A 14,670-nucleotide genomic window follows, 5' to 3' on the forward strand; every position below is an offset into this window, starting at 1 on the left:
TAATAATTATATCTAACATTTATGTAGCACCTCAAGGTTTGCAGAATACTATAAATACATCATTATTATCATTACTATTAAATTATCAGATCTTTATAACTCTTTTAGTTAGATACTAAAGGTATTATTATCTCCTTTTTTACACATGAGGAAACTGAGACTCAGAAATGAGACTTATCAGAGATGACTCATTCATGGTCACACAACTACTAGATGTCAAAAATGGAATTTGAACTCATGCTTTTTTGATTCCAAGTCCATGCTCTTCCACTGTACTAGATTGCTTCTCAAGAAAATAATAATAACTGACATTTTTATATTTTGAAGTTTGTAAAGTGCTAGATAGTGCAGTGCTGCTAGATGGCACAGTGGAGAGTAACTCATTTTCCTGAGTTCAGATCTGGCCTCATACTAGCTGGATGACCCTGGGCAAGTCACTTAACCATATTGGCCTCAGTTTTTTCATCTGTAAAATGAGCTGGAGAAGAGAATGGCACAAACCATTTCAGTATCTTTGCCAAGAAAACCCCAGATGGAGTCACAAAGACTTGGACATGACTGAAAAACAATTGAACAAAAAATGCTTTACATGTATTGTTTTATATGAGTCTTAACACAGCCCTGTGAGATGGATAGCTGCAGTTATTTATACCTGCTTTACAGTGCCCATGATTATGCAACTTATGAAAAAAATGACAAAAAAACATATGTCAGAGGTCAGATTTAAACCCAGTTCTTTATTACTTCAAGTTCAGCATTCTGCCATCTATATTACATTGCTTGTGTGCTAGCTACATGCTTCCTCTGAATACTTGTAGCCCCTTTAAGGATCTAAATCACTGATGAATCGTATAGGCCAGACCAGCACAACTTGGTAGTCGATAGGGACCAAAATTAAAATAGCCTAAACTTCTTCAGGCCGCAGATAGATTAGACTAGAGACAGACTGATGATGGTTGGTAGCCATGGGTCACATCACAAACAGAAGAGCGTGCAATGGCAATCCTACATTTTTTGCAAATTCCCCATTTTTTCCAAATCCTTTGGTGGACTACAGGCAGCCTGCAGGCTATATGTTATACAGGCCTACTATAGACTAATCCTATTCAGAGTCATAGCTTTGTGGCATCTACATACATTGTACAGTTACTAGCTTAAACTTACTAAGTGAGGAAAGTGTAAAATGATAAAATTAAGCCAAACTTTGGAGGCTATCCACTCCAGTGCATACCTACATTCTCTCTAAACTGTCCCTGAGAACTGATCTCATGTATTTTCTGCAGGGTGACTGAGAAACTTCCTGGTGCCAACTGTTTCCCAATTGTCCATTCACTTTCACTTAAGAGAGCAGAACTGGGTCCCTAACTCTCTTCCCATTAATGACCAGGGTTTAGAGAGGGAGGAAAAGGAGAAAATTCACTGATGAGCTTTTAAGGGAGGTTTAAGTGTGAATCAAGTACTTGAAGATCTAGGAATAAAAGAATCATGTGCAGGGACCTTCTGGTTCTTTTAGACTTCTTTACCCTCCTCCAAACAGTTTACAATACATTACTTGATTTTTTAATTAGATTTTTGGTCTGGGTTGTAAGATGTTTAGCATATAATTCTGTGTCAGAATGACATTCAAGGTCCATTTCCCAACAGGTGATGTCTACAACATGACTGGACAAAAGATAGAAATCACAGAGGTAAGAGATGAAACCATAGTTCCTTGAGAAATTTGCATGCAAATTTCAAGACCTGGGCCAGTGCACAACAAAATGATCCCCTGACGCAGGCCTAGTCCCTGAAATGGGTACATGTCCAACTCTATGACATGGGTGAACACATACCACTTTGACTTCCATAATGATACTGGATCCCACAACAGTGGGATTGGATCTCACCAACCCCAGCCCCCAAAGTCCTTGTGATGCGATCGTGCACATCTCACTTTGGGGAATGCCAGCCATTAGAAGAGAGATTGCCTACTTCAGTTTACTCCTTGTACGTAGGTTTTATTGAAGAATGAGTTTGTTCCCCTGGCTGGATAGCAAACCTGGAGACCGTAGGTAATTAGGCAACAGCATTTGTTTCTGCTTCCTTCTCTCCCAGTATCACCCAATTGATTAAAAAGTTATCAGGAAAGAAGTATAAACTAACAGAAGAGGAAAAGGGAAAAAAAAAAGAAGAGACAGATATTTGACTTCAGGTCAGCCAATACTGTGCCCAAAACAGGAAACAGGAAAAAAGAAAAAGTACTGTAATCTAGAGAAGAATCATTCATATCAAATAGTTAAATAGCAATAAGACATAATACAGTATTATTATCTGTAAGTAGCATAAACAATGTTAGAGGTTAGAAATAGAGACTACTTTGTGCATCAGAAGGGTTAAGAAAGGCTTTGTGGAAGGAGGAGGTAAAATATGGCCTATGTCCTAAAAGACAAATAGGATTTGAACAAATGGGGAAGAGAAGGCATTCCAAATGGGGGGGGGAGAAAAGCATGAGAAGAGACATAAAGATGGAAATACATATGGAACAGAAGGAGAACCCAGCCTATTTAGTAGGAGGAGGTGTTGAAATTATTGGGAAGAAAGAAAAAGTTAACAAATATTTATGGAACAGCTGCTATATATCCAAGTACAGAAACCCTTATCCTCAGGCTGTAATGGGAAAGACTGAACCTACACAAACAGGACAGTTGTTCAGTACTATAAATACAGAGTAAAATTGGATTTCAGAGAATGAGAGAACTTTGTTGGGGAAAAATCAGAAAAGGTATCATTGAGAAGCTAGCATTTAAACCAATTTTTGAAGGATGAATAGACTTACAATGGTTAGAGAGGAGGAGAAAAACATTAGAAGTATCAGACTTGACCACAGGCTGCCCTCAGATTTCCTGAGAGTAGCCTAAACCAAATTAAAATGTAATTGATAAATATTTAATAAAATATATAATACAACAAAGAAAACGTTAATTTGTGATTTTCTGAGCCAGTTTGCTGTCCACAGGGAAATCCTACTATTTGAATTCTAAATTATGAAGGGAAAAGCATCAACTAAAACAAAGACATACAGAGGTCATGTCTACTCAGGGAAGATTAATAAGCACAAGTTAGCTGAAGTGTATAAAACTGGGAAGGCAGACTGGAGATATGTTTTTGGACAGGCTTGCTCTCCAGGTTTGAGGAATTTGCCCTTTATTTGACTAGCAATGGAAGCCACTGGAGTTTTCTGGGCAGGGGGATAATGTGGTCAGAGCAGTTTTTAAGAAAGATTAATCTGATGGCAATAAATAGGAAGGATTAGTGGAGGTAGGAGTGGGGTTTGGAAGGGATAATGGAAGCAAGATCATTTAGGAGGCCATTAAAATAGTACAAGTGTGAGATCATAAGAACTTGCCTGAATTCAGTTAGTACAAGTAGAAAAGAAAAGAAGGGACAGGTACCTGAGACATATAAAAGGTGAATCAATAGAACTTGATGGCTGATAAGACTTGAGGAGTGAGGGAAAGATAAAAGTCAGTCATAACTCTAGATGTGTCATTTCAAGAAATAGGAAAGTAAAGAGGAGCTGATTTGTGGGGGAAAGATGATTACTTCTAATTAGGTTATGGTGAGTTTGAGGTAACGATAGGGCATTCAATGGAGCTGTCCAGCAGGCAAATACATCTGTAGAGCTGGAGCTTAAGAGAGATCAAGGCAAGGCATATAGATTTATTAAGGTGATAGGGGATGTTTAGGGGTTGAATGAACTCTGAGGAAGAATATATAAACACAGAATAAAGAGAAGGCCAAATACAGGACTGAAATGAAAACATATTTCACGGGTAAGAGGAGTAAGAGAGAATAGAGAAAGTGATCAGAAAGGGGGGAAGAGAGCAATCCTAATAGAAGAGCTTAATGAAGGAGAGAATTTGTAAGAAGGGGAGTGTTCAACAGTGACAAATACCCCAAAGAGTACAAAAACTGAAGACTAAGAAAGCCTTGGGATTTGTGGATTAGGATGATACTGGTTACTTAAGAGTGCTTTTTACAGTGGGCAAAAAGGGTTGAGGAATGAATGGATCAAAAAGAAGCAGATATGCTGATTACACTTTCAAAAAAAAGACTGATGGAAGGAGAGTGACAAGACAGCAGTTCACGGGACAGCATTTAAAGAAAAGTGTGTATTTGTTTGTTTTGTAGAGAAACAATCTGAACACATTTGTTTGTAGAAGGGAAGGACCAAGTAGAGAAGGAAAGACTGAAAATGCAAAAGAGAGACAGGAGATGGTTACTAGAATGAGTTCTGCTGGACAAAGGAGAGGATGTAATGACAGGGTAAAGGGCCTAGCAGATCCCTGAAGCAGCAGGATGATAAAGCTCAAAATGAGCTTTAAGAATTAGGTAAGGGCACAGAGTCAAGAAGATGGAGTAAAAAGATGACCTGCTCTAGCTCTCTCCCCATAGCCCATAAAATACCTGTAAAAAATGACTCTAAACAAATTCTAGAGCAACAGAAACCACAAAATGAGAGAGTGAAACAGATTTCCAGTCCAAGACAGTGTGGAAGGCCGACAGAAAGGGTCTATTGCACTGGGCTTGGAGCGGAGCGCAGCCCAACCTGGGTCACACTGCATGGACAGGACTGGAGCAGGCTTCAGAGTACAGAATTCACAGGTAGCAGTTGCAGTTTCCAGATTTCTCAGCCCACAAATGCCAAAGACAGCTTCAAAGGTCAGTGGGAAAGCTCCTTCACCTAGGTGAGAGGGGAGTGAGTTCTGGCCCCATCCCTGGCCCCAGGGCAGCAGCAGACACTGCAGAAGCAGCATCTACTTTTGGAGCTTAAAGACCCTGGGGGAATCGAGCTGCCAATCTGGGTCTTAGTTCTGAGTGGCAGTCCTGGGGTGATGAGGAGCACTGGCATGGTGGAGCTGGTGGAGGCTCTGGAGAGGGAATCTTACTCACAGATCCTGGGCAGAAAAGAGTGCTTGTGGTTGCTCTCAGACAAGAGTACAGGCCAGGAGAGGACTAAACTCCTCTCCCTTGATTGTGCCATCTTGAAAGAACTGAGAAATTAGAGGTTCCTAGAGTATACCCTCCACTTGACAAAGGACTCAAAAGTCAAGTGACTGAGGAAATGCCCAAAAAAGGGAAAAAAATATGACTTATAGAAGGTTATTTTCTTGATGAAAAGGTGTTTTCTTCCATCCTTTTGGATGAGGAAGAACAAAGCATACGATCAGAGGAAAATATAAAAGTCAAGACTTCTACACCCAAAACCTCCAAAAGAAATGCAGCAATTGTCTTGGGCCATGGAAGAGCTCAAAAAGGATTTTTAACATCAAGTAAACCAGATGAAGGAAAAATTGGGAAGAGAAATGAGAGCAATGCAAGAAAATCATGAAAAGCAAGTCAACAGCTTGGTAAAGGAGACCCAAAAAAATGCTGAAGAAAATAACACCTTTGAAAATAGACTAACCCAAATAGCAAAAGAAGTCCAGAAAGCCAATGAGGAGCAGAATGCTTTAAAAAACAGAATTAGCCAAATGGAAAAGGTGGTTCAAAAGCTCACTGAAGAAAATAATTCTTTAAAAAATGAGAATGGAGCAGATGGAAGCTAATAACTTTATAAGAAACCAAGAAATTATAAAACAAAACCAAAAGAATGAAAAAATAGAAGACAATGTAAAATATCTCATTGGAAAAACAACTGTCCTGAAAAATAGATCCAGGAGAGATAATTTAAAAATTATTGGTCCACCTGAAAACCATGATCAAAAAAAGAGCCTAGACATTATCTTCCAAGAAGTTTTCAAGGAAAACTGCCTTGATATTCTAGAACCAGAAGGTAAAATAGAAATGGAAATAATTCACCAATCACTCCTGAAAGAGATTTCAAAAGGAGAACTAGTAATATTGTAGCCAAATTTCAGAGTTCCCAGGCCAAGGAGAAAATATTACAAGCAGCCAGAAAGAAACAATTCAAGTATTATGGAAATACAATCAGAATAACTCAGAATTTAGCAGCTTCTACACTAAGAGATTGAAGGGCTTGGAATATGATATTCCAGAGGTCAAAGGGCTAGGATTAAAACCAGGGGAATACTTCAGGGGGAAAAAATGGAATTTCAATGAAATAGAAGACTTCCAAGCATCCTTGTTGAAAAGACCAGAGGTGAATAGAAAATTTGACTTTTAAATACAAGAGTCAAGAGAAACATGAAAAAGTAAACAGGAAAGAGAAACCTTAAGGAACTCATTGAAGTTGAACTGTCTACATTCCTACATGGAAAAATGGTATTTGTAACTCATGAGACCTTTTTCAGTATTAGGGTAGTTAGATAGAATATATATATATGTAGGTGTATATGGGTATGTATATATTATATTTGTGTATATACATGTGTGTATATACTTGTGTATATATACACATGTGTATATACATGTGTGTATATACTTGTGTATATATACACATACATATATAAACATATATATGTACATACATAGAGGGCACAGGGTAAGCTGAATATGAAGGGAGAATACCTAAAAAAAATAAAATTTACTGTTGAATGGAATGTACTAGGAGTAAGAGAAAGGGAGAGGTAGAATATAGCAAATCATCTCACATACAAGAGGGAAGAAAGAGTTTCTACAATAGAGGGGAAGAGGGGGGAGATTAAAGGAAATTGAGCCTTACTCTCATGGGATTTGGCTTAAAGAGGGAATAACATACACTCAGTTGGATATGGAAATCTATTTTACCTTGTAGGAAGGCAAGGGGAAAGGGAATAGGAGTGGGAAGATAATAGAAGGGACAGCAAATTGGGGAAAGGGATAATCAGAAGCAAACATTATTTTGGGAGGACAGGTCAAGGGAGAGAATGGAATAAATGAAGGACAGGATAGGACAGAGGGAAATATGGTTAGTCTTTTACAATATAACTATTATGGAAGTGTTTTGTACTATTACGCATGTATGACCTATATTGAATTGCTTGTTTTCTCAATGAGAGTGGATGAGGAAGGAGGGAGAGAATATTGAACTCAAAGCTTTAAGAATGAATGTTAAAAATTGTTTTAGCATGCAACTGGAAATTAAGCTATACAGACAATGGAGTATAGAAATCTATTTTACCCTACAGGAAAATAGAGGGGAAGGGAGATGGAAGAAGACTGGGTAATAGAAGGGAGGATAGATTGGAGGAAAGGGTGGATGGGGTACATGCTGTCCTTGGGTGGGGGGTGGGGAGAGATGAGGAGAAAATTTTGAATTCAAATTCTTGTGGAAGTGAATGTTAAGAACTGAAAAATAAATAAATTATATATTTAAAAAAAAAAAAAAGAATTAGAAGGTGATCAGAGGATCCCTAGGTAGGAAATGTCTCCGCAGACCTAGAAATTAGAGTATCTAGATCAACTAAAAAATTCAAGCATTTCCCTAAAAGACATTGACAGTTGCTGCTAGAATAATTGTTCTTGCCTTTGTGTTCCAGGAAACAGAGAAGGTTGACTTCTCCTACAACAAACTGGCAGACCCCAAATTTTCATTTTATGACAACACTTTGGTAGAAGCCGTAAAAAAGGGAGATACTATGGTCCACCTTTTTTTTCTCTCCCTCTCACTGTGTCACACAGTGATGTCAGAAGAGAAGGTGGAAGGTAAGAGAAGGGCTGGAACCTGAGGTCATATGATGTCCAGTTACAAAGTTCATGGGGCCAGGCTTTGAGTGTTCAAGATAAATCCCTCCAATTGAAAATCCCTGCAGTTAAAGATTCTGTCTATTGTGGGGGCACCAAGAGATGATTCAAGATTGCTCTCCCTGATAGTATCTTGCAATTTAAGTGTGTCCCTAACATATTAATTTCTTATAGTAGCTCATTATATCTCCATCATTTTTAATGATCTTCTGTCTAATCTTTATCTGAAGTTATGTGTAAGGTGTTACTGTAACGTAGTGAAACTAAATCTTCCATAATCTACCAGAACTTATACGTCCAAATGACTGTTGTCCTTCAAAATGTCACATTTAGAGATTACCTACCTATATGGTTCTTTGTAAACCTTAGAGTGACAAATAAATGTGAGTTGCTATTAACAGTCATAATTATACTTACTTCAGTACTACATTTAAAGAATCTGTGATATCTTCAGTATAGGTCCTTTGCTTCCTGACAGCAGCTCTTCTCCATGCCTTAATTAAATTTTCATGAATTTTTGTAGTTGAAAAAAATAATCAGCTGCCAATGAACCTCTTGGTAATGAAGCTATTTAAACCTAGGCTGACAGAGAGAGAAAGAGAGAACATCAGTTGCTGAGATCTTAATTAAACATTCCTATAGGGCTTTAAAGTTTACAAAGAATTTCCTCACTGCAAGCCTGTGAAGTAGATAGTACAAGCGTTGTTACGTCTATTCTACAGGTAAGGAAACTAAGACTCAGAAAGGTTGCATGACTTGACTCCTGGAATTGTAATTCCAGGTGCTGTTCTTAGTATTGGAAACTTTCCAGTCAAATAGGGCCTGAGAGCTGGTGTTCTACCTGCATAACCTTCATGAACATGGTGTTACCTCATTAATGTCATGAGGCGTTGGAGTAGGGTTTTCATGAAAAAATAATAGCAGTAATAATAATAATAATAGCTCCCGTTTATATAACACGTGATTTTCAAATTAATTTCATTTGATTCTTCTGTTAGCCTAATGAAATAGGAAGGATAAGCAAATGCCTATTTCCATCTTACTGATTAGGAAATTGGAGACATGATGCTCCCACCACGAACTTATCTGCATGCTTTCAACATAGCACCCTTCCCAACTACCTGCCATTCCAGAACAGCTCTTCCCCTCCCCGTTCCCCTTGCTTATCTGTATGCATTTGCTCAGACACACCAGGTTACCTGACATTTCAGGTATTCCATTACTCTGCTTTTCCCCTTCCTCCCTTTCTTCTGCTTCCCTTCCCTCTATCCTGTCAAAATGAATATAGACCAGACACCTAACCCTACTGGGTGCTCTGGCCAATCGTAAGAAATAGAGTCTATTGGGTGCATTACCCCAATAAATGCCTTTATTTAACTTGGAAAAAAAAAAGAAATTGAAGACAGAAAAGTTATATGACTTGCTCCAAGTAATGTAACTCATAAGTGTCAGAAAACAATAGAATCTAGATCTTCTGACACTTGGCTTAATGCTTTTTCTGCTACATGACACTGCCTGTCTAATACTACCGTTGAAATAATCCCATTACTCCAAAAATTTTTGACTCCTTCAGAATCAGTTTATGAATTTACATGAAAAAAATTCATCTCATTGCTTTTTATTCATTATGTAAGAATATTTCTAGCAGGATCAAATGATAAAATTTTAGAATTGGAAACACTATCAGAAGTCATTTGTTTAAACCATTCTCTATAAATCATAAAGCTCATCTGTAACACCCTTAATCTGTATTTGTAACATTTGTAACATCCTTAACAAATGATCATCAAGCCTCCATTTGAAAATCTTCTGTGACAGTGAATTTAATATCCTGTCAGACCTTCTATTTTGGGACATCTCTAATCATCAGGAACATTTTTCTTTACAGAGAAAACTCATCTACCTCCCCATAACATCCACCCATTGGTCTTTGTTTTGCCTTTAAATCTGATCCCTCTTCCACATGTTAAACTTCCATATATCAACTCTTTTATCTAGACTAAACAACTCAAGATCCTTCAGCTTGTCCTGCCATGGCATAGTTTCCAATTCACTTGCCATTCTGGTCACTTTCTTCTGTAAGCATTTCATCTTGTCAATGTCATTTCTAAACTATCGTACACAGAACTGAACAAATCATAATGCAGACAAAGGAAGGTGATCAGGGTGGTAAGGAAATTGATAACTATATTATTTAAGGATCAAGGATGCTTAACTTGGATAAAAGAAGATTCAATGAGGCACATGATAGCAGTATCCCAGAAGTGGTCTCACCAGTCCACAGTATTACAAAATTATCATCTTCTTTCTTGTTCCTATACTTTTAATAATGTGTCTTAAAATCATATTAACTCTTTTAGATGCCCCATCATACCAGAGATGGCAATATGAACTTGCAATATGTTACAGTCCTGAGGTGTTTTTCTTTTTTAAAAATAATATTTCATTTCACTCAAATTACATGTAAAAATAATTTTTAGCATTAATTTAAAAAAATTTTTAAATTCTAAATTTTCCCCTATAGAGCCAATATGATATTCACAGCATCTATGGCAGCCATAAATATGCTAGTGCAACTCTGAATCATGACATACAACAGACACTCCACATGGAAGACAGAACCAAAGCATTTATTCAAACACTAGAAAGCCATATCCCAACATGAGAAAGCCAAATCCATCACAGCAACAAAGAAATCCATTCACAATAACAATAGAAGGGACACTACTATCCCCAAGCCTTCCCACAAACCAGCTTCCTTAAACAAATCACAAACAGGCTTCCTTTTTTAAAAAAATTTGTTTTCAGTTTTCAACAATCACTTCCATAAGTTTTAAATTTTCTCTCCCTTTCTCCCCTCTTCCTCCCCAAGACGGCATGCCATCTTATATAGGTTCTACCCATATGTTCCTATTAAACACATTTTCACTTTAGTCATGTTACACAGAAGAATTAAAACAAATGGGAGAAACCATGAGAAAAACAAAACCAAAACATAACAAAACAGAAAACAGTCTGCTTCATTCTGTGTTCCAACTCCATAGTTCTTTCTCTAGATGTGGAAGGCATTTTGCATTGAGTCCTTTGGAAATGTTTTAGGTCCTTGCATTTCTTTGAAAGGCCAAGTCTATCAGAACCAGTCTTTGCACACCGTGGTTCTTACAGTGTATAATGTTCTCCTGGTTCTGCTCATTTCACTCAGCATCCATTCGTATAAGTCCTTCCAGGCCTCTCTGAAGTCTTCCTGTTCATCATTTCTTATCATACAATAGTATTCTATTACATTCATATACCACAACTTGTTCAGTCATTCCCCAATTGATGGGCATTCCCTCAATTTCCAGTTCTTGGCCACTACAAAAAGATCTGCTATAAATATTTTTGTACATGTGGGTCCTTTTCCCATTTTTATGATCTCTTTAGGATGCAGCCCTAGAAGTAGTATTGCTGAGTCAAACAGTTTGCACATTTTTATACCTGTTTGGGCATAGTTCTACATTGCCCTCCATAATGGGATCAGCTCACAGCTCCACCAGCAACGAATTAATGTTCCAACCTTCCCACATCTTCTGCAACATTTATCATTTTCCTGTTTAGTCATGTTAGTCAGTCCCATAGGTGTGATAGAGTTGTTTTGATTTGCATCTCTCTAATCAATAGTGACTTAAAGCATTTTTTCATATGACTATAGATAGCTTTAATTTTTTCCTCTGAAAACTCCCTGTTCATATCCTTTGACCATTTATCAACTGAGGGATGACTTGTATTCTTGAAAATTTGACTCAGTTCTCTATATATTTTAGAAAGGAAGCCTTTATCACGGACACTAGTTGTAAAAATTATTTCCCAGTTTTCTACTTCCCTCCCAATCTTGGTTTCATTGGCTTTGTGCAAAAACTTTGCAATGTATTGTAATCAAAATTATCCATTTTGCATTTCATAATGTTTTCTAGCTCTTGTTTGGTCATAGATTTCTCCATTCTCCATAAATCTGACAAATAAACTATTCCTTGCTCCCCTAATTCGTTTATAGTATCAGCCTTTATACGTAGATTGTGTACCCATTTGGACTTTATTCTGGTATAAGGTGTCAGGCATTGGTCTATGCCCAGTTTCCACCACACTATCATCCAATTTTCCCAGCAGTTTTTGTCAGACAATTCTTAAGAGTTAAAAGTATCATCTTCCTGTGTGGGAATGTAAACAGTTTAACTTCATTGAATCCTGTATTGTTTTCTGTTTCTTGTTTACCTTTTTATGCTTCTCTTGAGTCTTATATTTGAAAGTTGAATTTTCTGTTCAGATCTAGTCTTTTCTTCAGAAATCTTGAAAGTCGTCTATTTCATTGATTGTCAGTTTTTTTACCCTGAATAATTTATGCTCAGTTTCATTGGGCATGTGATTCTTGGTTGTACTCCTAGCTCCTTTGCTTTCCAGAATAGCGTATTCCAAGCCCTTCATTCCTTTAATGTAGAAACTGCTGAATGCTGTGTGATGCTGTCTATAGCTCTTTCTGGCTGTTTCTTTCTGGCTGCTTTCTGTATTATCTCCTTGATCTGAGAGTTCTGGAATTTGACTGTAATATTCCTGAGAGTTTTCATTTCAGGATCTCTTTAAGAAGGTGATTGGTAGATTCCTTCAATTTGCATTTTACTCTCTGGTTCTAGAATATCAGGGCAGTTTTCCTTAAAAGATGATGTCCAGGCTTTTTTTGTTTTTATCATGACTTTCAGGTAATCCAGTAATTCTTGAATTACCTCTCCTGGGTTTATTTTCCAGATAGTTGTTTTTCCAATAAGATATTTCACATTTTCTTCTGTTTTGTGTTCATTCTTTTGATTTTGTTTGATTGATTCTTGATGTCTCATGGAGTCAGTAGCTTCTACTTGCCCAATTCTAATTTTTAAGAATTTATTTTCTTCATTTAGTTTTTGTACCTCCTTTTCCATTTGGCCAGTTCTACTTTTTAAGGAATTGTTTTCTTCAGTGAATTTTTGCATAGGGGTTGACTTTTTTTTCATTATTCTCTTGAATAACTCTCATTTCTTTTCCCAATTTTTTTTCTACCTCTCTTTTTGGATTTTAAAAATCCTTTTTAAGCTCTTCAGGCATACTTTTTGGGCCTGAGACCAATTCATATTTTTCTTTGAGGCTTTTCAGGTAGGCATTTTGACATTGTTGTCCTATTCTGAGTTTGTTTTTATCTTCTCTGTCACCACAATAACTTTCCATAAATCAGGTTCTTTTTTCAGTTTTTTGCTCATTTTCCCAACCTATTTAGTGACTTTTAAAATACGACTCTGCTCCTGGGGCAGCACTCTTCCAAGCTCCTTGTGCTGGGGACCAGGGGCCTAGCTTCTGACCTGCTATATCATGGCCTCCAGGCCTCACTGCTCACCTGTGACACTGGGGACTGAGGTCTCACAGCTGGCCTATTGTATCACTAGAGTACTACGTCAGCTCATGCTCTGTAGTAGAGCTAGGGGACTTCAGCTGGCTTGTCCGGACTCTGCCTGCATTGGACTGTGCTCCCCTTTTCCCTGAGTAAGACAGACCTTTCGTACAGTCCTTCTAAGTTGTCTTGGGCTAGAAAATTTTTTCGTCCCATCCTTTCATGTGTTCTGACACTCTAGAATTCGTTTTGAGGCATTATTTGAAGTTGTTTGGAGGGGAGTTGGAAAGAGCTCAAGAAATTTTTTGCCTCTTCTCTGCCATCTTGGCTCTCAGTACATTCTGTACTGATTGTGGATGTAGGGCACACTGTGTGATTTCCTTAGACCTGTACCCCCTCGCAATAGCCCTGCCTTCATGGGTCCAAACATAGTATTATTCGTAAAAGATCAAGTTAGAAATAACTGAAAGACTGGCAAACCTTTGTGCAGCTTCAGTCCTAGGAAACACTTCCTCTCATACAACTGCTTCACCTTCTGGTCCCTTTCTCTTTTAGGGGAGCTGACTTTCTTCTACTCTCTGGCTGTCCATAACCCCCAAAGATGTCTCTGTTGGAGAGTCTCATTGAGAGTCTCTATGTCTCCTTTGGATTCCATGCCTTTCCCTTCCCTATCAAATCATTATTGAACTTGCCCTTTGTAGCAAAAATTGACTATGCTACCTAAGAACCAGTTATTGCAACTGAGGGCCATGAAAGAAGATCCATGAATTTCTATCTAAAATGTGAGAAAGGCAGGCATAGACATAAGAATCAGCCCAGGGACCCCACCCATTGCTTGCTGTTTGTGCCAGCATGTGTTAGCATGTGCTAGCTCAGCATGCATGTGGTGGTTATTTCAGAGATTGCAATTCTGGGCCCATATTCAGAGAGCAGGTCATTGCAGAATTAACTGCCTCAAGGGACTCTTCCCCTGCAATATCTGGCAATTTTGTCCTTCATGTGGCATAATGGAAAAAGCACTGAATTTAGAATTGGGAGATATGAATTTGAATCTTGCCTCTGGACCTTACTAGCTATGTATAATGAATAGTACATTATTTAACCTTTCTTAGCTCCAGTTTCTTCTCCATCTGCAAAAGAGGCATAGTGATTGCATGATATAACCTATTGTGAGAAAAGCATTTTATAAATTTTAAAATTCAATATAAACATAAATTAATATAGTTATGAATCATGTTTTCTCCCCTGGGATTGAAATAGCTGCCAATACATCAAACCAGAATAGGCATATGGTGTCTTCTGTGTATTCCAGGGGGCAGGGTCCATTTATCAATCCCCATTGTTCTGTGTGTCTGTTTGAAACTAGAAGGAATCAGAGCTTGGGATAGTCACATCATTGGTGGGTAGATGACCTGGGATCAAAGTTGCCTCTGTATCCTAAGTTCTGAGATATTTGCTAATCAATTACATGACTTTATCCTCACATTTTTGATAGTCCAGCCTGTACCTACCCTGTTCTGAGTGAATAAGTTGCACTGTATTTAGAAAAATAGTGGCTCAAACAGGCTTAATTTTCAGGTGGTCATCAAGATTAGGAATGTGGGAGAAAGAAA

At 37.8% G+C, this 14,670-nt stretch overlaps 1 protein-coding gene across 19 annotated transcripts in view; it reads left to right on the top strand.

Moving 5' to 3' along the window:
- The window catches only part of LOC140502759 (phospholipid-transporting ATPase FetA-like), a 161,278-nt gene that overhangs the window by 123,287 nt on the left and 23,321 nt on the right, over positions 1-14,670 (top strand). For all 19 annotated transcript variants that reach the window (XM_072606788.1, XM_072606812.1, XM_072606822.1 and 16 more), the window contains 2 exons: positions 1,645-1,688; positions 7,461-7,626. In XM_072606788.1, coding sequence (XP_072462889.1) covers positions 1,645-1,688; positions 7,461-7,626 — 210 coding nt within the window. The remainder of the gene's footprint in view (positions 1-1,644; positions 1,689-7,460; positions 7,627-14,670) is intronic.

Source organism: Notamacropus eugenii, chromosome 1, assembly GCF_028372415.1.
Source record: "Notamacropus eugenii isolate mMacEug1 chromosome 1, mMacEug1.pri_v2, whole genome shotgun sequence".
Taxonomy (NCBI): domain Eukaryota; kingdom Metazoa; phylum Chordata; class Mammalia; order Diprotodontia; family Macropodidae; genus Notamacropus; species Notamacropus eugenii.